General features: G+C 38.4%; 1 protein-coding gene and 3 non-coding genes across 4 annotated transcripts; 2 read left to right on the top strand and 2 right to left on the bottom strand.

The window, feature by feature from the left end:
• Window positions 1–1,879: 1,879 nt before the first annotated feature.
• On the bottom strand, window positions 1,880–1,951 carry Trnad-guc. Its single transcript has one exon. It is a non-coding gene; the product is annotated as a tRNA-Asp (tRNA).
• Window positions 1,952–8,166: 6,215 nt separating this feature from the next.
• Window positions 8,167–8,258, top strand: Trnay-gua. The gene is given in 2 exon segments: window positions 8,167–8,203; window positions 8,223–8,258. It is a non-coding gene; the product is annotated as a tRNA-Tyr (tRNA).
• Window positions 8,259–11,259: 3,001 nt separating this feature from the next.
• LOC105698350 lies at window positions 11,260–23,771 on the bottom strand. The gene is made up of 9 exons (XM_023434931.1): window positions 23,688–23,771; window positions 22,816–22,864; window positions 19,816–19,913; window positions 19,572–19,652; window positions 15,942–16,077; window positions 15,500–15,684; window positions 13,187–13,312; window positions 12,104–12,286; window positions 11,260–11,484 (listed from the first exon to the last, which is right to left on the bottom strand). The coding sequence occupies exons 1-9, from the start codon at window positions 23,769–23,771 to the stop codon at window positions 11,260–11,262; spliced, it is 1,167 nt and encodes a 388-aa protein (XP_023290699.1).
• On the top strand, window positions 11,764–11,835 carry Trnaq-uug. Its single transcript has one exon. It is a non-coding gene; the product is annotated as a tRNA-Gln (tRNA).
• Window positions 23,772–25,637: the final 1,866 nt, after the last annotated feature.

Below are 25,637 nucleotides of genomic sequence, written 5' to 3'. Positions count from 1 at the left end.
AACCAGAGCAACAGTGACTCAAGTGACAAAGAGGATAATGAAACAGCGATTTAGAGAATGCTCAAGACTTTACAATCGTAGGTACCTGCGGACGGACTTGAGTAAATTTAAAAATATGTCTCATTTCTTTTGCCTGATTTTTTCAGCAAGTCGGACGTTTATTTCTTTTTCTACAGCAGTGGAGAGAACATATTTCTAATCCTCCAACACCTTAATAGTGGATCCTTGGTGTCTAGAACTCTGTACCGTGTCTCTTTACATCAAGCGAGCAGGATGCATTTTTCTCGGTACTCAACGCAGCGAGTTTCTTGCCAAAAATGTATTTGGCTCGAAGCTCTATCGAATTTCTTAATAAAACTAAATATTCTCCATCGTAATTGTTTAAAACATTAAACAAGTGGTACTTCATCAACAGAAAATATCGCTCGATCTTAAATTGTAGTCAGTTAATTACGTTTGCTGTTTAATAAAATGAGATTAGGTTAAGAAAACGAAATTGCAAGTATTTAAATTTATAAACAGTTAAGACCAAATCTTTCGTATCACTTGAATACAAAGATTTATTTTTTAAATATTACGATAACTGATGTTAACGGTCGTCAAAAAATTGTTATAATTGTAATGGATCCACAAGCGATGAGCAGACGAGAACGAGTTTGGAGTCTTTTATTTCCATTACTAGTCCTTACAAGTTGGAGTCTGGTCAGAATCTGTCTGTCTTTTCAAAGTTGAACAATTGCTGTTGCTTAGCAGAGGAAAAATCAAGTAGTGGGAGAATATGGAGAGCCAATAGGAACGTAGGAGAAATCTATAATGAAGGAGGGAAAAGGCAGGAACTTTGGGATGGTGATTTGTTAGGAACAAGAGTCCTTTAGGAAATACAAGATTTCGAGTTCTTAGGAAAAAAAAGTGGAATATTGGTTCGGTCGAAGTTCTCTCGGAAGGCGCTATGGACTTTACAAATTTGAATAAGAGATAAGCCTTAGCTAACAGAATGCAAAAACGGGACGCTCTGATAACGGCTTAACAGCGGGATTTAGGCGCGTCATCCAACAGATTAAATGAAACAATTATTACTAATGGAAAATAGGGCGGACATTACATAATGGACAATTCTCCCTAGTCGAATAGAAAATCAAACTTTGGTCTTCCACGTGACAGGCAATGCTGCCAGAAATCCCTCGCGGTTTTCCCCTAGGAAAATCCCGCGACAGAATTTTTCTCTCACCTTTGCTAATCCCCTCAATGCATTGCGACCATAACAATGTTGATAAGGAGAGTTAGAGAATGAGATAAGAAGCTGTAGACATGGTGTTGGAGCATAAAGAAATTAAGGGACTGGGTGTAAATATCCCGCACACAGAATTGTCCCCTCCTTCTGGCAACACTGGTGACAGGCGGCAATACTGATAACTTTTTCTTGTGACATATGCTTATACTGCCTAAATGATTTACAATGTAGATTTACAATGAACCTTGAACATATAAAAGGATCAACACCTTAAAAGCTAACATCATAAACTAATGGCCCCGTAACGACCAGTCGTGGTTCTAAGCGTGGATAAGACTTATTGCGATGGTAATTAACATAAAGAACAATCTTTACGCAATACTATCATATGTATATGTACGGGTATGAAGAAAACAGAAAAATTATAAAACATGTTGAGTATTTTTAGGATAAGGAATCATACAATTTTAATCTATTTTTGGTGTTCGCTTTGGCAAGAAAATATCCCATACAGTTAATGGTAAGTAATAAAATAGTAATTATACAAAATATCAATTGATTTATGTGTTATTAATATTTGGTAAATGCATAAAGTAACAGCAGAAAAGACGGTATAAAAATAAAAGAAAAATATATATAAAAAATATCCTCCCCGGCGGGGAATCGAACCCCGGTCTCCCGCGTGACAGGCGGGGATACTGACCACTATACTACCGAGGAATGAATGAATGAACAGGTTTTATTCTATATGTGTTACATCAAATGATACAGTAGGTTGTGTATAATTTTTCCGGCCCAGGAGCCTCACAAATTAACAGAAACAGTAGTCCTTTCGTTCTTAGTATACAATGATAAGAAGATAGGTGTAAGGAAAAATTTTTATAAAAAACCTTACGACATAATGGGTAAAAGGTAGAAGGTAATATAAAACGAATTAACAATTAGTCTACATATATAAATATGTATGTACACAACACTTAAAACTAAAGATGACAATTTTAACTGATTTTTATCATCTTCGTTTACTCCGTTTAAGGGACTAGAAGGGTTGTTTGTAAATATCGATAGTTCTGATATTGGCGTACGGGTGGGTTAGAAGCGAACGTTTAAATGATTCATTCATATTATGGATGTGGGAAACCAATAGAGGAACGTTTAGATCCAGGTGAAATGTGTCAATGGGAGTCCTCCTAGGAGTATTTGTGGCTACTCGCAATATCTTATTTTGAGTAATTTGTAGTTTATGTAATAGGTATGGGGCAGCAGTGTGCCATACTTGACAACCATACGTAAGGAGAGGTCTTATAATAGACTTATATAGTATAAGTTTCCAATGTTGACCAAGGGAAGTAGATTTGAGGAGCGGATAGAATTTAGCAAACTTAGTTATTGCCTTACGATTTGCCGCCATTATGTGATCCCGCCAGAACAGCTTAGAATCTATGTATAATCCTAGATACTTAACAGTCTTAGAGAAGGGTATGACAGAGCCACGCAGTTTAATACAGGTTGGGTGAGCCTTTCTTCTAGTAAATATAATAGCTTCCGTTTTGCTATGGTTAGTTCGTATTTTCCAAGTTTCCAGTTCCTTGATAATTTGATGGGCTGCGTTGCGGATACGATTAATAGAGTTTTCAAGGGAAGGCCCAGATGAAAATATGGCTAGGTCATCCGCAAAACCTGCTATCTGCACATTGGTAGGAACTACACTAAAAATACTAGTAGTATATATGTTAAATAAAACGGGCCCCAGAATGGATCCTTGGGGAACTCCTGCTATTATTTTAATTGGGTCAGAGTATTGATTACCAACCCTAATTTTACACTCTCTGTCGCTGAGATATGATCTTAATAATCGTACGATCGAGTAAGGGATTTTATATTCGATTAACTTCATCAGTAAGGCCTCATGCCAAACCGAATCAAACGCTTTTTCGCTATCAAGTAGAACTAAGACGGTACTATTATTAAGTTCAAGCTGAGTTTTTATGTGATCGGTTAAGCGAATTAATTGATGTATGGTAGAATGTTTCCGTTTAAATCCAAACTGAGGGGCAGGGATAATATCTAGCTTTTCGAGATAAGTTTGCAGTCGCCGCAGAACTATTTTTTCAGTAATTTTAGAGAAGGTATTTAAAAGACTAATTGGTCGATAGCTGGCTGGGTCGGATAGGGACTTCCCCGTCTTGTGGACAGGTATTACAATTGCTTCCTTCCAGGCTTTGGGAAAAATGCCGTTTCGGAGTATCGAGTTTACGATATTAGTCAAGAAAACGAATGCTTTCCGTGAGAGCTGTTTGGTAACAGCGTTTGAAATGGAGTCGTGTCCAGGCGCAACATTCGTTTTAAGAGCTTTAATTATAGTATAGATTTCAGATGGACAAGTAGGTTTTATGTGGTCATTGGTTTGGGAGGGCTTAGAAAACTCTTTGTTTAGTCGACCAGCGACTTGTTGGTTATAGGAGGGATTACCGCGATTGTAGGCCTCGAAATAAACGCTTTCATATTGTTGGGCAAGCGTATTGGCTTTATCAACATCCGTAAATATAGGAGTACTATGTCTAAGAAGGGTTGGAATGAGATGTCTAGCATTAGTATTACATTTCCTCGCCAACTTCCATAGGGAATTATCGGATATTTTTATAGTGCTCAACTTTCGTTCCCAGCAATTTGTACGCCAAGCAGCAATGGCATGTTTTATTTGAACAATTAATTTATTTATTTGCTTTTTGAGCCACGGTTGTCTAAAATGAATCCAGCGCCTTCGTAGGGCATTTTTTTGCTTAATAAGGTTTAGGATAGGATTCGGAAGAGATTCCTGAGTTATTTCATGTTTAATTTTTGGAACAGTAGTTTCAATGGATTTTTGGATGGCTGACGTAAAATTTGAAATCGCATCATCGATGTGCTGTTCTGTATGTAAGCGTGGAGCGACGTTTTCGAGATGATAATCTAATGTTTCTCTGAATTCTTTCCATTGAGCTGCTCGGAAGTTATATCTCAATTCGGGGAGTTTATACTGAAAAGAGGCATTTACAGTGCAAACAACTGGGAAATGATCCGAGGATCCTTCAATAAGGGTTCTCGGTTCGTGCAACAAGTACCTCCTATTACATAAAAAGAAGTCCAAGGTGGAAGGATTAAAATTTGGATTAACAGGAATATAAGTGGGGTTAATAGGAGCGCTAATAGTAATATTCCTTAATATAATTAGGTCACTCAGTGTATCACCCGAAGGATTATTGGTTGAACAGGACCATAAGGAGTGTCGGGCATTGAAGTCCCCACCCAGAATAACAACATGATTAATATCAAACAGGGTGCCAATGGCAATTGGATCAATGTTGTTTTTCGGGGGGTTGTACAAACACCCGATCACAGTTTTACGATTATTAACATTCAAGGTAATAGCCACCAGTTCTATAGGCGAGATGTCAGGCAATTCAAAAGGTTCATAAGAACAGCAATTTTGCACTACTATTGCAACTCCTCCCCCTAGAGTAGGGGGACGTCGGTCTTTCCTTATGATGGAATAACCCGGTAGGTATATTTTTGTTTGGGGAGTCAATGCCGTTTCCGTAATTAGTGCGACATTAATTTGATATTTTTGTAGAATATGTAAAAGTTCAATATGGTGTAACTTTAAGCTTCTTATATTGAAGGTTAATATTTTTAAGTTAGCCATTGGGTTGAAATAAGTATGTATACCTTGCCATGATACTCAATTTTTCAATTGGGGTATTTACTGATTTGACCAGGGAAAGCATGTTTTTTAAGTCTTCAAGAATACTATAAATATTCAGGGAGATTAAGTCATTATGAACTGCCTGACATTCCTCCATCAGGTCAGCGATGGTTCCTAGTGGGCCAAGGGATTGCGTGAGACTCGAGGTATTTGAGACGGGCCGATGTGTACCGGGATCAGTAAGATGAGTTTCTAAGTTGACTCGTTGGTTGTTACTTCGGGACGGATGTCCAGTCTTCGCAGCAGCGGTAGAAGTGACCGCTGCATAGGTGGGTTGCCAACTCGATGTTAGTTGGGAGTGTTGGGTCTGCCTGTAGATTGTTGTTGGTTGAGTCATCAGGGGTTCCGGATGATCAGGAGCATTTTTATTGGTCCTGGCAGCGGAACGTTTTTCCATTTCCTTTATCCGAAATGGGCACTGTCTGTAACTAGCTACGTGTGCTCCATTGCAGTTCGCACAGTGTACATTAGTAGCTTCAGGACAATCTTTAATGCCATGTAGGTCACCACAGCGTAAGCACCTTGGCTGTACATGACAAAATTTGCTTATATGTCCGAATGACTGACAGCGGAAGCATTGGGTTAGCTGATCCTTGGCTCTATACTTCTCAATTTTAAAAGTATGGTATAATATGGAATTGATGGCTCGAATCGCTTGCAAGGTCACGTCCGGATGTGTTAATACGAGGAATACAGGCAACTTTCTTTTTCCACCATCAGGGTTCGATTTCATAAATTGTTTAACATTTATTACCTTGATGGTTTTGGCTAATTCATCTTGAATGTCTTTAGGGAGGAATTCCTCCGGCAGTCCATGCAAAATGAACTTACGAGGAAGTTCTTCCTTTTCAGCAAAAGTATAGAACTCATGTTTGTTGTCCTCAAGTAGTCGTAATGTCGTTGCGTGGTCTGCTTTGGATGAGGTATGTATATGAGTTGTACCTCCCTTGTATGTAAGTTTGAATTTGACCTTAAGCTGCTCCTGCAGTTTTTGGAGGAATAATTTGATATTCGGTATTTTACCTTTAACCACAATTGGTGGGAATTTCTGGTGCTTGCTTGGTAATGCATCAGGTTGACTATCTGCAGGTAGATCCCTTAGCGGAGAATAGAAATTAGCGGTTGGAACCGGAGAATTACCAGAATTCTTAGGCGTAGGCTGCTTTGGCTTTGAGGCAGTCTTCTTCATGGTGGATCCTGATTGTTGGGACGCAGTACGACTAGGTCCTGGAGCCACACTCATTTGAGAGGATGTTTCTTGGACATTCTTAGATTTACTTTGGCTCCGGGTGGAGACAGCAGAATTTGAGTTTGCTGATAACGGAATTTAGCAGTCCAGTACTAGGCACGATGTCACGTACGTGTTTACAGGACGAGTGCCGAAGCCGAACTGATACTACCGAGGAGTTTGGTAACTCTTTCGTGAATGGAGATGTATTTAAATTACTTCTATTGAGCTTACTAAGGATGGTATTCAGATTATTAATAAATATCGAGAAGTTGGATAATGGACTTCTATGTTGCGATGTCTTTAGCGTAAGGTAAAATGGCTTATTTCCTATTTGCGGTCTTATTTACTAGATGCCGTATTTACCAGTTCTAAATTGCAAACAAATATGTCTACTTCGTTGAAAACTTTTTCAAGGACTCGTCACAAAAACCTACGCTAAGAGAGAATTTATTAATATCATGATTGGTATTGTCAATCGTGCTTTGCAGAGTGGCTGTTTCCCTAGATTACCCCTAGTAGCACAAAATATTTCTCCTATATTTTCTATATATTTAACGAATATCGTACATTTTGTAAATATTTAGCAGACATTTGAAATATTTTCAAAACGTTTGCTTTAGAATATTATCCCTATAATATTTATATAATATTAGCTCCGTGTATTATCATAATATTTTTCTACCAGATTATAGGCGCATTCCTTTTCCCTCTGGACCACGTCACCCCAACCAGCTCTTAAGGAGATATAAAAAACGTGAGGGCGAGGATGACCCAGCCCTTGAGAGGCGACGGAGGACGAGAGCTCGAAGGGACGAGGAATCAGGACACTCGAACATAAACGGAGCTCTTGGAGACTCGTCGCATCCGACGCCGATCCCTTCGCTGAACCACCACATACTTTGTTATAATAAAGTTTGAATATTACCCATATTAACCCTCAAGGGACTCTACTTTAAAAATATTCCCTACAAGATATACAAAACATTTCGTTTCATTTTAATACAAGTATTTTATAAATATTATCTGCCGAATACATTGTAAACGTTTTAAAAATATTTGAAATCAAAATCACACATTTTCCTCCCATAATGAAGTAGCGAAACGAAAGTATTACAATAATTTCTCGTGTTTTTTNCATATATGTTTATAAATTATTGAAACTAAATATGTCATTGAGATTTTCAACAAATATTTCAGATATCTTCGAATGAAATCTACAAGAAATCTTGAAAAATCTGTCGCTTGAGATATTTAGCAAGGATTAGAAAGAAATATTTAGAAATTATTCTATGCTACTAGGGTACTCTTATATTCGAGATTTCTGTAGAGATTTTAATCACTGTATTGTCGAGGACTTAAAAACTACCTCCTAGAAAATGTTGGTATCATCATTCCCCGAAGTTTCAAGAAAATATTTATTCTCAGGCGCTTTCGCCAGTATGTTGCATTCCTTGCCAAGCCTAGAAATGCAGGTGTTGGCGCAAGCTAAGGTTTTCCGCGTCCGAAAGTTTTCCATGCACACATCTGGCGTGCACGTTTACTTCTTAGGACGCGACGGTACCTTTGGAAAGACCTTCTTTTCCGCACATTTTTTCCCTGCAAAAACAGGGAATCGTATACGAAACGTCCAGGCGAACGCACCGTTTCCCTGACGCTCCGGCGCATTCTTTGACTAAGTTATAATAAATATTGTTATTGTTTTTTACCCTTAATCTCGCGTAATTTCTAATCCCTGCATCGCCTCAGTTGGGATCATTAGTTGCGATAAAATATTTAACTTCTAGAACATCGAAACACCATATTCGGCGTAAACCAATCTTTCAGCAAGTGCATTCTTTTGCAGAGTTACATTTTACAAAAACAAGTAATCTAACTAATTATTTAATTAATATATTCAACATTTTCTTGTGTGATCTGAATCGGTAGTTCATAGAACAAATTTTGGACCCGTCTCTCAACCCTTCGATAGCTCAGTTGGTAGAGCGGTGGACTGTAGTTGGTTTGACACAATGGAAATCCATAGGTCGCTGGTTCAAATCCGGCTCGAAGGATACTTTTTTTTTTTTCTATAAATATTCATTGCAAATATTACAATGGGCACTCAGAAACCACTACCACATTTAAATTAATTTTGTACAAGTTTAAAAATATGTATAATATTATTCACAAAATACCTTGGACAACAAAGAATTCATTAATAACACTGATAATCAAGCTAATATGAAAAACTGAACGTTTAAATTACTAAAGTTACATATATATTCTGTTATTTTAATACTTTTTCACCATGTTACATAATTGCCGAACCGTTAACTTGTTTCACAAAAATCTAAGCGAGACTCTTCGCGTGATCAGTCCTCGGAGACATGCCAAGTTAGACTGAATGTGGTTCCCTTTGTGGAACGTGAACTAAAGCCTTAGGAAAGATAAAGATGTTTGGGGTACGGTTGGAGATTAGTGTTCTCAAGTTACTTGAGTGACCGAAGAGGTCGTCTCTGTAGGACGTAACTCTGAAGAATGGATATACAAAATGGTCACTCGACAAAATATATGGGTCGGCTAAGTGTTAAGGTTGATTTTTGAAGTGACGTTCTGAAAGGGCAGACCTTTTTGGAACTACCGATCTAGGAAGAAGTTTAGGGTGGAATGCAACTCTGTTTTCCGGTCGCAAAAATATGGTTAGCAGATTTTCCAATAGTAGTTACCGTTTGCCAAAAATATCGATCTTAGTAATAATGTTGGCACTGAATCATAAATACAATTCCCACATTTCTTTATGTGTTCATCTGTGACCTTGTTGTCAAAAAATGATTTTGCACAATAGAGTCTACAGATTTCATTACGGTTTACTTATATTTACTAATTCCTAATATTGCGTCTCGCTTTGTTCTTCTGAATGGAAAAGTACATTTTTTAGACATTTCAGCTGTTTCCCACCGCATAATGAAACCTAAATATTTACTTCGTCGCGAATCTCAATCAGTTGATCGCAATTAACGTCAATTTAACGGCTTGATAAAAAGAAAGGATAATAACGGTTGCAGCTGACATCTTCGGTGCGAATATCCCGACACTACCACCATTAAGTGCTAAACGATCCGCATGCTAATTACTTAGCGTTAAGTTACTGCAAAATTAAATTTATTCCAGAGTAGACATTTTAATCACGGAAGACTGACGTCAAATCTAAATCGGTTGCATGATTAACGACTGCATCTGCTCCGCAATTAAAGGATCATACGTAGAACACTTGGATCGTCAACCATACTACATCAAAGAAACCAAGGATTATTCAATCCGCGCATCCTTGATTCTCCAAAGCAAAAGTTTAACTATTAACAATAGACACGTTGCTCTCGTATCACGAACACGGATACGTGATCTTTGAGTTATCGCCTGTCCGAGTTTTGGTATATATGCTTATGGCAATTGTACACTATCGTACGTATGTATGTACAGTGTCGGACATGAATGTCTTCCTTCCGGATATTCCGTTGCCAATGTATGATAGAAAGGCATTCATGCCTGCCAATGTAGCTTCGTACACAATTTCCTGTAAATTCTCACCGAGGTGATCGAAAATGAATATTAAAAAATTTCGAAATATTGTATACATGCCCTCTAAAATTTATATACTCGTATATTAAAATCTCGAACACGATTGTATACGAAATGTCGAAATATCGTACCTTGAAAAAAACCTCGCCTACATGTACGTCATATTTCTAAGAGATATTTTTAACAGTGTAGCCTCAATGCTCGTAAGGCCCCCCTAGTCTCGTTTGCAATTCACTTTGCGCCCTTTACCCTTCATTTGCGAACCAATGGTGATTTAAAAAATAGTACCAAAATATTTCGAGATGTTGTATACATGCCCTCTGAAGTTCTTATACTCGTATATTAAAATCTCGAACACGATTCTATACGAAATGTCGAAATATCGTACCTTGAAAAAAACCTCGCCTACATGTACGTCATATTTCTAAAAGATATTTTTAACAGTGTAGCCTCAATGCTCGTAAGGCCCCCCTAGTCTCGTTTGCAATCCACTTTGCGCCCTTTACTCTTCATTTGCGAACCACTGGAGTAGAGGTTAGAACAGGTACGCGTCTCCGTTTCGGCGAGCTGACAGTGCCCATTCGCTAGGTTTCGCGTCGGACAACACAATGAGGCCAATTACTTTAATTGTAGTTCAGTCCGTTGGATGCGAAAGCTCCCAGCCAACCATCGACCAGGCGGAAGTAGGAATAAACGGGGCAAAACAATCGCCGTTTCTCCGGGCATAATGCGGTCCTTCCGCCAATTTTTTGCTTGATTAATGGCCGCGACCTTCGTGGGGGGGCTTTATATCGGTCGAAAGCACGCCAAATGCGACGCGAACACGTCCGATTCTCTTTTCAGTCTTTAGTCTAAATCCGCGTTATCTTATACGCCATAAAAATCAACGAAAGGGCGAATTCAAAACATCAAGAAATTTTTGTAATATTTTCGTTCCGCTATTTCATTATGGGAGCAAAACGTGTGATTTTGATTTTAAACATTTTTAAAACGTTTATAATGTATTCGGCAGATAATATTTAAGAAATACTTGTATTAAAATGAAACGAAATGTTTTGTATATCTGGTAGAAAAATATTATGAAAACACATGGAGCTAATACATAAATATTGTAGGGATAATATTCTAAAGTCAACGGTCCGCAAATATTTCAAATGTCTGCTAAATATTTACAAAATGTACGATATTCGTTAAATATATAGAAAATATAGGAGAAATATTTTGTGCTACTAGGGTCCATTGTCTTTATTCCACGCCATCAAGGAACCAACCAAATCGTCCTCTATGTCGGTAATTTATTCGGATTAATTTTTCTCGTTGTTTCCGCATTTACATACCGGCAAGTGGGGAGGGAATCACGATCGAAGAGATAAACGAATAAAATCGGAAGACGTTCACTTCGCCTAGAGCGCCGGCATTCGGCTGATTGCCAGTCTCCAAAGCCGCGGCCCGATAATTATGTAAAATTCACGCTGCTTACGAAGCTTCGCGAGATTAGCGACGCCCGGGGCAGCAGATCGAGGAACTCCGGTTGCCCGTGAAACGTCGCGATCCGCTCGAACAATGGGATGTAAAGGTTTTCGTCGAGCTGTCGAAATATGACAATCCTCCCGTCTGTTGGGCGCACTCGGTTGTTGCTCCTGGGGGCATCAACTCGTGCATCACGAGCGCCATTGCGCAGCAAAACAGTACTACAAGGAGTCCCATGAGTCCGGCGATCTTAAGCGAGAGTTCGGTCAGGAAAACATCAATTATCATTGTCAAAAATTAAAAAAGAACTAATTACCTGCCTTCTGGAAACATAACACAAAACGCGCGGATAGAAACCGAAGTGCTGTAGACGAAACGGAGGAAAGTAACGACCCTATTGCCGGCAAAATCATTCAACGATGACGGAATGGTGAATTGAATAATTAATTACTGTCATTAAAATTATGAAAAATAAATATTAATGGCTCTAGTTTTAGACGTTTTTTATTTCGAGGAAGCAGAACGAACGGTCCCATGGTGTAATGGTTAGCACTCTGGACTTTGAATCCAGCGATCCGAGTTCAAATCTCGGTGGGACCTCTACGTTTTTTTTTCTACCAAAATATGAGCTCACGTGAATGCTTATACTTATCCATGTATTTAAAAAAAGTTTTTAAAAAACAACTTTCTTTTAATACAACAAAAAATCACGAATAGAAATACGTGAATCAGGAGTTATCTTAATCTCTGAGACGTCGAAAGACCGATGCGCGTTATCACTGAAGCTTTATCTCTTCTGTAATTTTGAGATTGTTTCTTATAACTAGGGGTATATAATTATACATTATATGTCGAATAAAAAGGATACAATTACGAGGAGGAGTCTGATCGGTTGCTGTCGAAGTCGTGGAAACCGGATTGTCTGTATGTTACACATGTTAATAAACTCCGTACTTGGTTCTATATTTCCTAAAGGGAGTGACGTCCATCCTTCGTCGCAAAGGCAAAATCCTGTTACGTTATCCGCGTAGCCATGGTGGCAGTGCATGTTCTAATATTAAATAAAAGTAATCAATAATTAAAAAATGTATAAACCTAGATACTAAGACCATGGGTAAAAATATTACAACTCGTGGATATTATTTAATCATTCTCGACGAATAATCATGATACGTTTACGCACGCAAAAGGAGATTTTACTAAATCAATCGAGTTTATGTCGGTGCACCGTGACAATATGGTTATTACGTGAACAACCAAACATTTGGTTAACATGATAAAATTATTTGGTCAAGAATTTTTAGTTGATTACTCAAATATTGTGGTAGGTAACACCAAATATTAAAGTAATTCGGTATATATAACCGAAATTTATTCACTGCGATATTTTCCAAAATTAACAAACCGATTTAATTAAAACACTTTAGCTGATTGAAGCAAACGAGTTTGGTCAAGTGAACCAAAATTCGGTTCATTTAATCAAAACGTTTTTCTAAATGAACCGATGTAATCAAACAATTTTGCTCAATGGACAACATTTTTTCTTCTGCATGCGTTTATATAGCAGACCTAATGGTATATTAATTCGTTTTACCCATTCAAAGTCAATGACGCTGCTTCATGGGCAGAACATGCATACGTATAGAAGAATAGTTAATAATAAATGAGCCAGAGAAGGAAAAGTGTTTTCTTTTTGTCAAAATGGTACCAAAAAATTATTAGAACCGGGAAACTCGGCAGAATTTTGCGCCAAATTCATGCACACTTGCATGTGCATGTACGCGTGTCGCCATGTGGACGCGCGAACGCCAACAAGTTCCTACGTTTGAGCATGAAACGAGCATGGCAAATTTGTACGAATTAATGTGTCCGCATTTAAGTCTTCCGAGTGGCTTACGACTGAGATACATAAATAACAATGCTTTTCGCAGTTACTGGAATATCAACTAACGGCAATATGTGGCGCCGTTTCCGAGCTCCAAGCTGGCTCCGCATTTCCACGACTCAAAGCTCGAACTTCAACTTCGTCTACAGCGTTTTCTAAATCTCGACAAGTATTACTCGCAGGCACGTAAGCCTGTAGAAAAAAAGAAACACATCATTTAATCTGCAGCTATATGACTGGTCTAAAATCTCTGCTACTTCCATCATGGCGAATAAACCTAATTTTAGATAATCTCTTACGTCCAACTTTCTGAAACTAATTACATATACAAACAACACCGCTTTTAAATCTCTGGTACACAGTTAAAAATATCTGTTCAAAATATAGTACACGTGTAACCGAATTTTTTTCAAGATATTGTATATTCAGAAATTTTCTGTTCACTTGTATTCGGGATTTTTATATAAAAGTGTACGATTTTCTGCGGTCATATTAATGTTCGGCCCCGTACACACGTATATGTACACGGTTGTATGTTTTTTGAAAAAAGCTCGTTATAATACGTTTCTTAATATCTATACTGATTTCTTTTCTCATCTTAGTGTCTTATTCAGAATTTTGAATTCTTTTGAACGAATTCTTACGTACAAACAATGTTCTTCAAAATATAGTGCACCTTTATCTAGTTTTTATTTCGAGCACCGCAGTTTCTGATTTTAGTATATATTTGTATTCAGAAGCCTTCAAAATACGAATCATTTTTAACAGTGTACGAACTCCAACTTCTCCCCAAGTGTCGCCCCCCTCGTTCGTCGTATATCGCCTGGAGTCTCTAGATAAAGCCCAAAGTTAAAAGAAAAATACTTTAAAAAGGGAGGAAACAAGGGGATTGCAGGTATGCAGATACGCGGGAGCGCAAAGCTCTTTAAGTTTTATCGGCAAGCTGCCTGCCATCCATCATCATTAGTCGCCATAAGTTACGAGAGGCGATTGTATACCTGCCGCGGCGGAGTTTCCTTTTTTCAGCACAAACCACAATTTGTGTCTTTATTTTTTTTTTCCTTCCCGATGCTACGATCGTATGGATGTTTGCATCGGTTGCGAAAATTCTGCCCTTTTTGCCGAGGATCAGCCCCCTGGCGGGAAACGCCGTGATTGCGACATATCGCGCCCGAAGGATGCACAGAAGGCCATCTTTAACGTACCACGTAAAGAGCCCCTTAAGTTACTCTGATATACGAGCCGTTAAAGTTCAAATGCCGCACGGTATAAATCCTACATGTATGGCAGGTATAACAGGGAATACGAGAGCACGCCACATCGCATGCCGACCCCATAAAACTGCGAACCAAGACGCACCTAACGCCTTCCACATTATCACCTACCGTCTTCAATCCCGGATTTAACCCAACATAATCCAAGAACTCGAGAAAAATCACAAAACTTGCTCAAATAATTTTACATCATTCAAAGAGCCTTCATTCAATGAAAAATATGACTAATGAAATGAATTAATAAATGCCCTATAATATTAGAAATAGTCATACAATTCATACGCTTTTAATACCTACGGTTGCAGTAACATTACCAATTTTATATCCAAAAGGGAATTAATATACACTTATTAGACATTTCCAAATAAATTAAAAATTGTACAACTTCATGTTATCATTTAGTGAAATTGTATAAGAAAATTAATATACATGTCCTCCGCGTCTAACGTATATTAAACATATTATAAATTATCGATAAAGGATTATAAAACTATAATATTTTTTAATACTCTAACGGAGTCACGAAGCACCCGTTCGTTATTATATGATTTCTCCTCTGTTTGTTATTCCTTTTTGGTATCGTTAAACTTCTGCTCGTGTCAAACACGTATCAGTAAATATTAGGGTGGAAATGCAAATGGGCAGCGAAACTAGAAATTAAAAGTAAACGTAATTTCAAATAGGAGGACGTTACATAGAGAAATGTTTCAACAATGTTTCTTATTTCAGGAATTAAACGTTTAGTGGGGATTATTTAGGATAACCAAAGTAAGTAAAGAGTCAGGTATTATCAGGTAGATGTTCATAGAATGGCAAGATATTTCTGCGGCTAATTATCTCATGCACCGAGTTGGCGAATTCAATAAATCTCTCATTTCGTACATCACGCTCAGTTAATACCATAATTGAAAACAATTGGAGCACCATAAATGAAGACAAGTGGAGTTATACTTGCAAATCTTATGGATATAAGATAATCCACGTTTAGTAGTACACCTGTTAATATTCATACGTGAGAACTGTGGTTGGCATTGCCTAGCTTTCATGAGTGCAAAACGTTTCTGAAGCCCGATCGTTATTGTCTGTCTGTTACACTTATACTCACGACGTCTGGTAATTCTTTGCTCGAATCGGCGATGCAAATAGGAACTGGTTGACATCTCATTGACTTCCGGTTAAAGAAATTTCTCTTCCCGTTATACTTTATATGACAGTTGACGGGCCGACACGAATCCAAAGAGTCCAAATCAACGGTCGAACATGTCTTCACCGAATGTGGACTATAATATCCTAGAGAGATTTTAGAGAGTTTATTTTGAACCACAAGAATTAACGGAATGAATTTTTAATCAAGATTTAACTACAAACCAAAATCGCTAAAAGAACAATTTGAAACATAATACACCATTTTAATGGCCACCACTGCAATCGACAATCCATTTAAAATATATTGCTTTTAATAGTAATGTATTCCCAAATTGTATCATTAGCGTTCACTAGTTGTAACTATAACTAGATGTGATGTTCAATTATTTTGCCAATCTCACCTTCAAGAACCGCTGGAACGTGTCTTTTAGAGACACTGGTATCGAAGTGCACTTTCTGATGAAGCTCACCTGTGTGGTTATTTTTGCAGGTGTACGAGATGCCAACGTCACATTCGCCGGTCCGGTCATGAAGATACTGATAAATTGAGAATTAACGATTCAACCATGACAAGGCTAATCCGATTAATTTTCAGCCATGAGTTCACCGTAAAATGCGAAAGATCATCGATCTCCACTTAAAGGAATTAATTTAACAGTCCTCTAAGCATAAATTTACCTTTCCAAGTTTTCCCGTAGACGCATTAATTAGCGCTTAACTACTGGCACGAAGTTTATGGACCATAACGTTTTTCCATAGTACTCGGAATTAGCCGATTCAGAAGGCGCGCACAGTGACTCAAGATTAATAATTCATATAGCGTGTAATGAAAAGGTGGCAGTAAAACTTTGCACTTTTACGTTAATGGTTTTGAAACTTTAAAGCCAGTTTCCAAATATTGTTATTATTCATGCTTGGTCATAAAATATCTCAAAAAAGTTTCGTTTCCACCGTTCATACTTTGCACACAAGTTGATAGAATCTGTGAATAGTGAAATGTTCACCGACAACTATGTAGACGCAAAATTAATCCCAATTTGAGTTATCTATTAATATGTTTTGCCAATTTTTCCCTAATTTAATGAAAAGACTTTATAAAATTATTAAAGTACTATCGGATATTAATGAAAATAGTAATTTCTGAGCAAATTCTCATCATGACAAATGAGGGTGTACACCAAAATACGACTCTATAATGTATAACTGAACACATTTTTTTTTATGTAAAATAATAAATAATTATATATAATAAAAAATACCTTAAACGGTATTTTCTATACCTGTTTAAAAATGAATAGTTTAAACACCCTCAATAGGTATGAGTCCCTTTAAACGAAGTCATTTTCCCTTTTCGTGTAAAAATGTCAAATTAAAGGCACCCTGCGTGGCGGTAGTATCGGCTGAAAATAAGCAGTATTTCTTGCTCTTATTTCAAAACATACTCGGGCCAATTAAAATCCGTTTACTCGTTCTTTAAACCGGCCGCATTCCGCGTCTTTTCTGCCGCAGTTCCCTTTCCTTAAACCCGTGCAAAGTGCAATTACCGCTCATCTCGCTGGACGTAGAGAGCCACCAAATTGACGGCAAAACTCCGATATGATGGAAATCACCCCTCGACATTAGGAAAGGAATGTGGAAACGGACGTTTAAAGGGAAACACGTAACTCCTGACTAATATCGAACTTCGTGATCGACCATCCTTGGCGTGGCGCGCTATCGACTTCTCGCAGCAACCCGAAAGTTCATGCTTCCTCCGTGTACTGGGATTTTCGCCGAGGTAAACAATTCTGAGCGAAACATTGTATCCTGCTGATAAATCATGTAATTTCCCAGTCCCGTTATTAACCAATTCGTACGGAAGCACGACTCGCAATTTCAGTCATAATTTCAGCAATTACCGATTTGCAAATGGCGCTCCCAGGGAATCGCCGGGATCGAATTTTCATTTCGTATTTAACTACTTGTATCGTTAGTAACGTAAAATTAAATAAATTGTTTGCGAGGTAACAAATCCGGACTACTTAACATGACGGTCTTGCCAAGCCGTTCGTATTTAAATATCTCAGGAATGAGAGCACAGAGCTAACGCTTATCCCAAGGGGCACAGTGACTTCAATATGACATCGCAGTCTTGTCAAAACTTACGTCATAAGTCCCGTTCTTATGACGAGTACGTAATAACGTTCATGTGAATTGAAAATATGAATCGGTCTACGATAAGTCAACGTGTGACAAGTACGCTGCCAGATCATCAATTTGGCTTAATATTTGAAGTTAGAAGTTACTCCATAAATACGATTCTTCCTCAATTCTTTCCTCTCCCTAGTTTTGAATGACAACCATCCATTCGTTGAGCTGCGTCCCCAAACCGATGGTTGTGTCACCGAAATTACGCAAATCAATACGTTCATTAACCTTTAATCGGAAATTTAATCATCGTATCCCAAAAGTGTACAAACGATATAAATGTCTCTCCAAAAAACAAATTCGACATTTCTTTCTATCCAGCCATTATTAATCGTAACTACCCACGTGAGGATCAGGAAACTCGGTAGAGTTTCGCGCCAAATACATTAAAAAGCATGCACAAACGGCACCGAATACTTAACGCCAAAGTTCGGCACTTCAATTTGATAAATATTTATTTCTTAATCCAGAGAACTTATCATGGATCCATGTTTGGCATAATGAATGTATGCTCCTTTATGTAGAGCCTGTCATTTTTCCAGATTTTTTATATTAAAATGCTAGATTGCATATGCAAAGGGTAGATTTACGATACGATGACATTGGGCCAAGATGCCTCAATTTCCGTTTAAGGGTTAAATAAGAGTAAACGTCTCTTGGGTCAGAGATCAATCCGTTCAGCCCTCGAATCCTGATCTGATCTTTCGATTCAAAATCGGTTCGACTGACTCTGCTACTCGTAGGACATCGTCGGGCATTGGTCGGGTGTCGTCGGACATCATCGGGCATCGTCGTGCGTCGTCGGTTGCGTCGGAAAGTACGCCGGGAAGCCGAGCAACTCGTCGATGAAAAACAGTCATAAATCATGATGGCGGCGGCTCGGGTGTGTATGGGTACTTTAAGGCCGAGGCGAGCGGCTGGTCACGTGACGGCGCCGGCACCGGTGTTTAGTGATAATACGTTTGGGCCATGGTGGTGGCAGAAATACACGGCCGAGTATGCTGGTTGGTGCATGTCGGCTCCGCCCCGTCAGGATCGCGATAACGACCACTATTATATTGCTCCCACGCGACAGCTACTCCTGCCAGGCCACCGACAGATTCGGACCTGCCCCAAACCGTTCGTTCTAGCCCGTTCTAACCTCAATGCTCGAACTTAGATCTGCATAGAACTGCGCCAATTAGGATTAATAAGTGCGACTAATTCTAACCTCGATGCTCGAATCTAGATCTTCATAGAACTGCGCCAATTAAGATTAATACGTGCCACTAATCCTAACCTCGATGCTCAGACCTAGCTCTGGTAATAACTGCACCAAATAGAGGTAATAAATATTCGCCATAGCTCCGAAAGTCTCCAAACGATAATTACACCACAATCGATGTACATAACTTTTTCAGAAATATCAAGAGCTCGACCGGCATGTGCTGATAACGATGGCTCGGTAAAGTTAACGAACGGCGGATTGTTCATTTTTCAAGACATTTAAGCGTTTCCTCTGTTTTTCTTTTCAGGAGCATCATAATTACAACGGATTGGAGCAAATAACCTCATAATATATGTTGTAATAACTGTAATGGTTATGATGATGGCATAAAAATCATGGAGCATTGTCATAAATATTCTCTTTTTGTACATTTTCTGTTATGAATGTGAAAGGAAATGAAATATGTAAACGATAAAAATCCCCAGCAAAGATTCTAGTAATACCTATTATTCTCTTTTTCCGAGTGAGATTATTCATCGTATTCGCGAAATTTGATAACATTCTGTACGGTGCTTTTTAATTTCTGATTTTCCAACTTGTGAAAACTGTATGTTTATAAAACATTAAGATTACTTACGAGCGTGGGCCATATTAATGTGAGGTTTCTCACTGCTCGTGGATTCAATACTCCCATGTCACCACCAATCAGCTGGATGTGCTGGAATTATTATTAATCAAGTTTATTATATCATACTTTTTTACCGACACTCAAACCTGAAAGGATTCGTAAGAAATTTTAAAACGTGAATAAACATTGCTATACAATATACTATTAAAATTGAATTAAGGCTGTTCGTATTTTTCACGAATTGTAAACCTACTTCACAATCAATGTCCTCTGTACAAATTGTCTCGCAACACCTGATCATGCGTACGCTCAATGCCATTGGTTGTTTTCCTTCATTCTTGACTTCGACAACTGTAACGCAATATACACCAAAATTTAATTTATTATTTCCAAAATTTTGCGAGAACGCAAAATTTTGGAAATAATGTAATAAACAGCATAATTAATATAACAAACGACTGAGTCAGAATGTTAGCCCTACTTTAAACTTGCGCAACCTATTTCACTACCTACTTAATACGAATTAAGTTCCATTTTAGACCCACAGGTAGGAAAAATGGAAATATCCACCACTTTTAAAGTCTAAAGTAAAATCTCAATTGTATAGAAATTACCTTCTTTTGTATACAGTATCCTAAAACCCATTTAAGACCTACAATTAGAGATTCCAAATAGGATTAAAGTTTCCACTCGAGGAGTATCCCGTAACTCTCTCTCTGTTCTTTGTTGCAAAAATAAAAAAACTCGTTTCTATAATAGTACATAACATGGTCTTATATCTTTCTAATTGTGTACATCTCTTACTTCTCCCGAAACGTCTCAATTTTGTCGGATTTAAACAATTCACCTGATCGACCACTTCAAGGAAAAGTGATGTACAGATGTTCCCACTCCGACTGACGTGAATGTTAAAATCGAACTAATCTGGAGTCTTCTAACCAGCCAATATACGCGTCCCAAATTAAGCAGGGATTTGGCGAGCTTCCGAAGAAAACCGTCCGTCAGTCACCACGGCTTGGATAATAATTACCCAGGGAATAAACCCGATAATCTTCCAGCGGATCGCCTACCTAAATATCACCTGCTGCTGTCATTCGAAACGCAAAGCCGCCTTAGGGCGGATCGAGAAAAAGTCAAAAAGGATCGACGACCATTTCCGCCGGCAGCGCGACGTCGGATAAGCAGCTTGGTCGGCAGAAGTACGTACGAACGCTGGATAAGCACCTCGTTCCATGTAATCGGCCCAATTAAATATCGCCATATTGTTACGGACTGGTCCTTATATAGCAGCTGTCACTTAGCGAGCTACCTTGTTTCTGTTTCTGTGGTAGCGACTGTAGAGTAGAGAAAAAATGGAACATTAACGAAAAATCGACGGAGATGCATTGCAAGACGTTCATATCAGAAACCATTCTTTGACTCACGGGAGTTGTAAGGGAAGATCCCGGATAAGAAATTCGAAATTTGATGTGAAACCTTAATAAAATCCTCGAAACCGCCATACATGTATTGTAAATTAATATTTGTAACCTTTCTAAGGTTCAGAACAAATGTGTGACAGAATCAGAACGTTGAAATGCACAAGTGAAACCTCATACCAAGGACCACTCGGTAAGTACATCAAAGAGAAACTTAGAAGTTTGATATAAGTCACGGTAAACGTCGTCGGAATCTTTACGTACACAGGGCATGATGTGACTGTAGAGGTGAGAAAGGATGGAATATGAATGAGACATCAATAAAGATGCGCTGCAAGTAGCTGATTTCTTGACTCATGGGAATTGTAGATGACCTCAGATAGGAAATTCGAAATTTAATATAAATCCTGAATAACATTTTCAAAACCATCGTATATGTATTACAAACTCACATTTTCAATCTCTCTAAGGTAGAGAATAAATGTCTAACATGGCGGGTGCCACAATGTTAAAACGCACAAATAAATCTCATTCCAGGAGCCACTTGGTAAGGACATCTTAGAGGAATTTAGAAGTTTGACGTAAATCGCAGAAAACGTCTTCAGAATCTTTACGTAAGTATTACATGCCCAGTCTTATGGTTGCATACCCATTCTCTATGGTTCGAAACAATTGCCGTATAAGAAACACAGGAAGGACATCAGAATGTTGAGATGCGCCGCAAAATCCTGACGACAGCAGTCATTTGACCGTTCAAAGTGGTTGTTATTAAATGATTCCAGGATGGAGATTGAAACTTTTCCAGGAATAGTCATCAGGGTCTTCAATTCTATTCAAATTGTTCCTACAATTTACCCTATAACCAGTAATACGGTGTAAAAACTGAGGAGAGAAAATTTCAATATCTTGCGGCACCAACATACACTTACGATCCCGCCCAAACTCATTACCTGCTAAACTGTAATGACTGACAAACGATAATAACAGAGTTACCTCCAATTCCAAGCTCTAATTAAACATGACTGATTCCTATATTTAACGATATTTTTATTAACAACTTCTTGCACTCTTCGTCACACCGCACAGCGAAATAGGTCGAAGCTATTCGATCCGTTTCATCATTACTGGTGGTCCCCACAGGAAGTAACAACTCCCAGTTGCGTAACAACAAATTACATTAATCATCTGCTTCAATAATGTCCAATAGGCCGGACTCTTGCCCCATTGGAAAGAACTGTACAAAACTGACCGATCGTGTGCAACAAACCACACAAACAAAGAACTGCACAAACTACACCGATCGGTTCCGACAGCGTGGGCGGAAAATCGTTGAGGTCGCAACCATTCCCTATCTGCGACATCTCTCCATAAAGCTAATAATACGATAGAACAATGATGCTTCATCGTTTCCAGGAGGTCGGAATCGTACACTGTGCACTAAAAAGAACGAAACGAAACTGGTCGGTTCTAATAGTACAGCTAACAATTCAACGAACAAGTTGGATGCCAACCTCAGGTTGCGTGTACCATTGTAACCAAGTGCTGACATGCTGTGTCGTGATTGAGGTTTAGTCGCAATTGTTACGAATCGTGACCCTGCGACTTGCGAACAGCAAAATCGTCGTTATTGATCCTAATAATCGAGTCAATCGGTTTCCAAAGAACATGGAATTCTGCACAGTCGACCTTTCCCCCTCTTGCAAGAAAAAAGATTGTGGGTCACGCATCTACAAACGCGAATGAAATTAAAGTCTCTTCCCAAGCAACAAGAGAAATTCTGAGATCATTTCTTGGCATGCATACGTAAGGATAGGTGGGAACGGCTTGTTACTTACAAAACACCATGCCGACATCTTTCTTCTCGATGTGCTCGATGCCGCAATTCTGCGCATAAGAAATAAAGCGATAGAGACAAGTAAGAAGGGTGCATGTGATATTAGCACGGCAGACACGAAAGCGCATTTATAGGTAATATCTATGTAGAGACAAATGGTCCCATAAAGCACTCATTATATCACATTAGCGAAGTTCAGCTAAGCATTCGGAATGAGCAAATAGTCCGGACTGGAGTATGTTAGCGCATCGCCATGCGCTATGTAAAAATATCCAAATTATCACGGTTTCGCTGAACTGAAATGCGTTGGCGATAAAAACCATCATCTACCATGCGAATATTTGAACTACTTTTTATAATGTTAATGGGTCAACCGACTTTTACACGTTTAAATAAACCAGGACGTAGTACAATTTGCATTTTTTGGTGCACCCGAACTTAAGGCTGTATTTAGAAAAGTTCCATAATAATCGAAATGAACGTGCAGTATGTTTTGTAACACAGCCGTATTCTATCCCGGGTCGAATTTTTTATCCTATTTAGAACCTGTAATTATAGGCCTTATGTAATTATAATTAATGGCTTTTGAGATATTACAAAGAACGGTAACTACTGTACAATTGAGGTCCTACTTTAGACCTTAAAAGTGGCAAATATTTCCATTTCTTCTACTTTTAGGCCTAAAGTAGGACACGATTCGCATTATGTAAAACGTACAAGGTCTAAAGTAAGACATAAATACTTAAATTGAACCAAAATAAGTCTTAATTAGATTACGTAGGTTCGAAGTAGGGATGAAATTTCGACTCGGATCTCTCTAGAAATATCTCGAATTGTGATGATAATTGTACACCTTGACTATACTTCGCGTACTTCGACGTGGACGTTGATCAGCCCGCTAACTTCTGCAGAATAAAACCAACGATGGCCAAGAAGGTGCAGGATCTGCTTTCCCATGGCCCAGGGAATTACATGTGTTCGAAGTGGTTATCGGCCACAAATATGCCTCGCCGATACGCACACCCGTAGCACCGCGTATGCGTGACAAGATGTACAATGCATTTACATTATATATACATGTGCCTTTATGTATTAACTTATGCGCGAGCATCCACGTCCGAACGTGTGTGCGTGGACCCGCAGACATGGACGGACAAGTCGCGGAGCAATTTACATGTCAGCTTGTCAGGGTGTAATTTGACTGATAGAGGCTCTGGCCGCCATGCGCGAGACACAAAGCAACGGGGCTTTCGATGGCGGATAATTGCGACCGAAAAACCGCTCGATTTCGAAATATCGGCATTTTAATGCCCCTCGAATAATGCGCCAGCCCTTCGGGTTCGAAGGTCTATGGAGAAAAAATGTAGCCACCTCCGAGGATGCGAGGCCTCCGCCAGGGTGGGATACTGCAACTTTCTCTCCTCTCGCTCGTTTTTCTCCAGATCTCCCTTGTATTACAGCGAAACGCGAAGAGCGATCAACGGATCGCTCTTTTTAGGCCGTTAAACTGCGGGATCGGTTCTCCGAAAATTCTCTAGTTAACCTAGGAATCCCAAAAAACACCACACGCTGTTACTCGGGTCAAAATCTGTCCATTTTTCGAACACTTTCGAATACAAATCTACACTAAAATCAGAAACAGCGGCACTAGAGATGAAAATCGGACAAATGTATGCTACGTCTCGTAGAATGCCATTTCTATGTGAGAATTCGTACATAAGTATTCAACATTTCTGACAAATCAGGAAGATCCGCAATCGTACCTCAAAATTAACGTTAAAAGGTATCTTTTATCTGTAGGCTTTAAATGGCTAAAAGGCGTCCTTTAACCCTAAAAGCGAGATACAAATATAAGCCTATGATGGGACAAGAAATCAGTACAAATATTGACCCCCCACAATACCATATGACTTTGAAGTCACATACCTGTATGAGTGTGTGGACACTTTTTAAGCCTTATTTGATTTTTTCGGGAAAACGCAATGTAGCTCCTTATTATTATAGAATTCCTTTGTAACGAAGTAATTTCTTTATAAATTGTAAACTTATTATCATTTTAATTTATACAAATTTATAAATAAATGGTTACTTAATATCAAAAGGGTAATATTTGAAAATTTCACGTTATATGAATCTTTTCTTGACTTGAAAAAGAAAATTGGGTTAGAAAAGGTTTATAGATATATTACAACGCGCTCTTCTCAAAACATATACAATTGTGTATGTATTCGGGACCGAAAATTAATACGCAAAAAAATTCGAAATTTAATACACGTGCCCTCGGACATTCGAATACTCGTATACAATAATACCGACCTCAACTGTATACGATATTTTAAAGTGGTGTATCTTAAAAAAACTTCGACTACGTGTCTACTATATTTCGAACAAATAATTTTAACAATGTAGTGAATCGCGTCGATAGCGTTCGAGTGATAACGTCTCGTATCTGAGAAAAATGACTTTTCGTTAGGCCGTTTAATTTTTTAGGAAGATTTATCCATCAAATTCGAAAAGAAACTTTTTCCTTCTTTAGAAATATTCAAAAGGTACATGTAAAAGCGATGACTGATTCATTTTGCATGTTTTTCTCGAATTCCATTAAAATGCTTCACGTCAGTCACACGTGAAGTGATCAGTCTTCTGAATGTCATCCAGCATTGCTAACCTCAACAAAAGCTTACACCGCACATAATTAATATGAGTACTATTTTAAAGATATATCCTTTTCTTTTTTATCAATTACTCACTCTGATTCGAAGTTCGGCACTGACAAAGTTGAAGACGGTGAATGACACAAGAATCAAAATAATGAAAACCATT

This window comes from Orussus abietinus, unplaced genomic scaffold (assembly GCF_000612105.2).
Source record: "Orussus abietinus isolate OABI.00-Male unplaced genomic scaffold, Oabi_2.0 scaffold70, whole genome shotgun sequence".
Classification (NCBI taxonomy): domain Eukaryota; kingdom Metazoa; phylum Arthropoda; class Insecta; order Hymenoptera; family Orussidae; genus Orussus; species Orussus abietinus.
This window is presented reverse-complemented; position numbering and strand designations above follow the sequence as displayed.

Coding starts and splice junctions, on each gene's coding strand:
- LOC105698350 (XM_023434931.1), bottom strand. CDS start 23,771: ATGGGAAAGCAGATCCTGCACCTTCTTGGCCATCGTTGGTTTTATTCT. Junction 16,078..19,571: donor CATTAATATGGCCCACGCTC/GTAAGTAATCTT, acceptor TCAATTTATCAG/TATCTTCATGACCGGACCGG. Junction 11,485..12,103: donor TCAGACTCCTCCTCGTAATT/GTATCCTTTTTA, acceptor CTCTCGCTTAAG/ATCGCCGGACTCATGGGACT.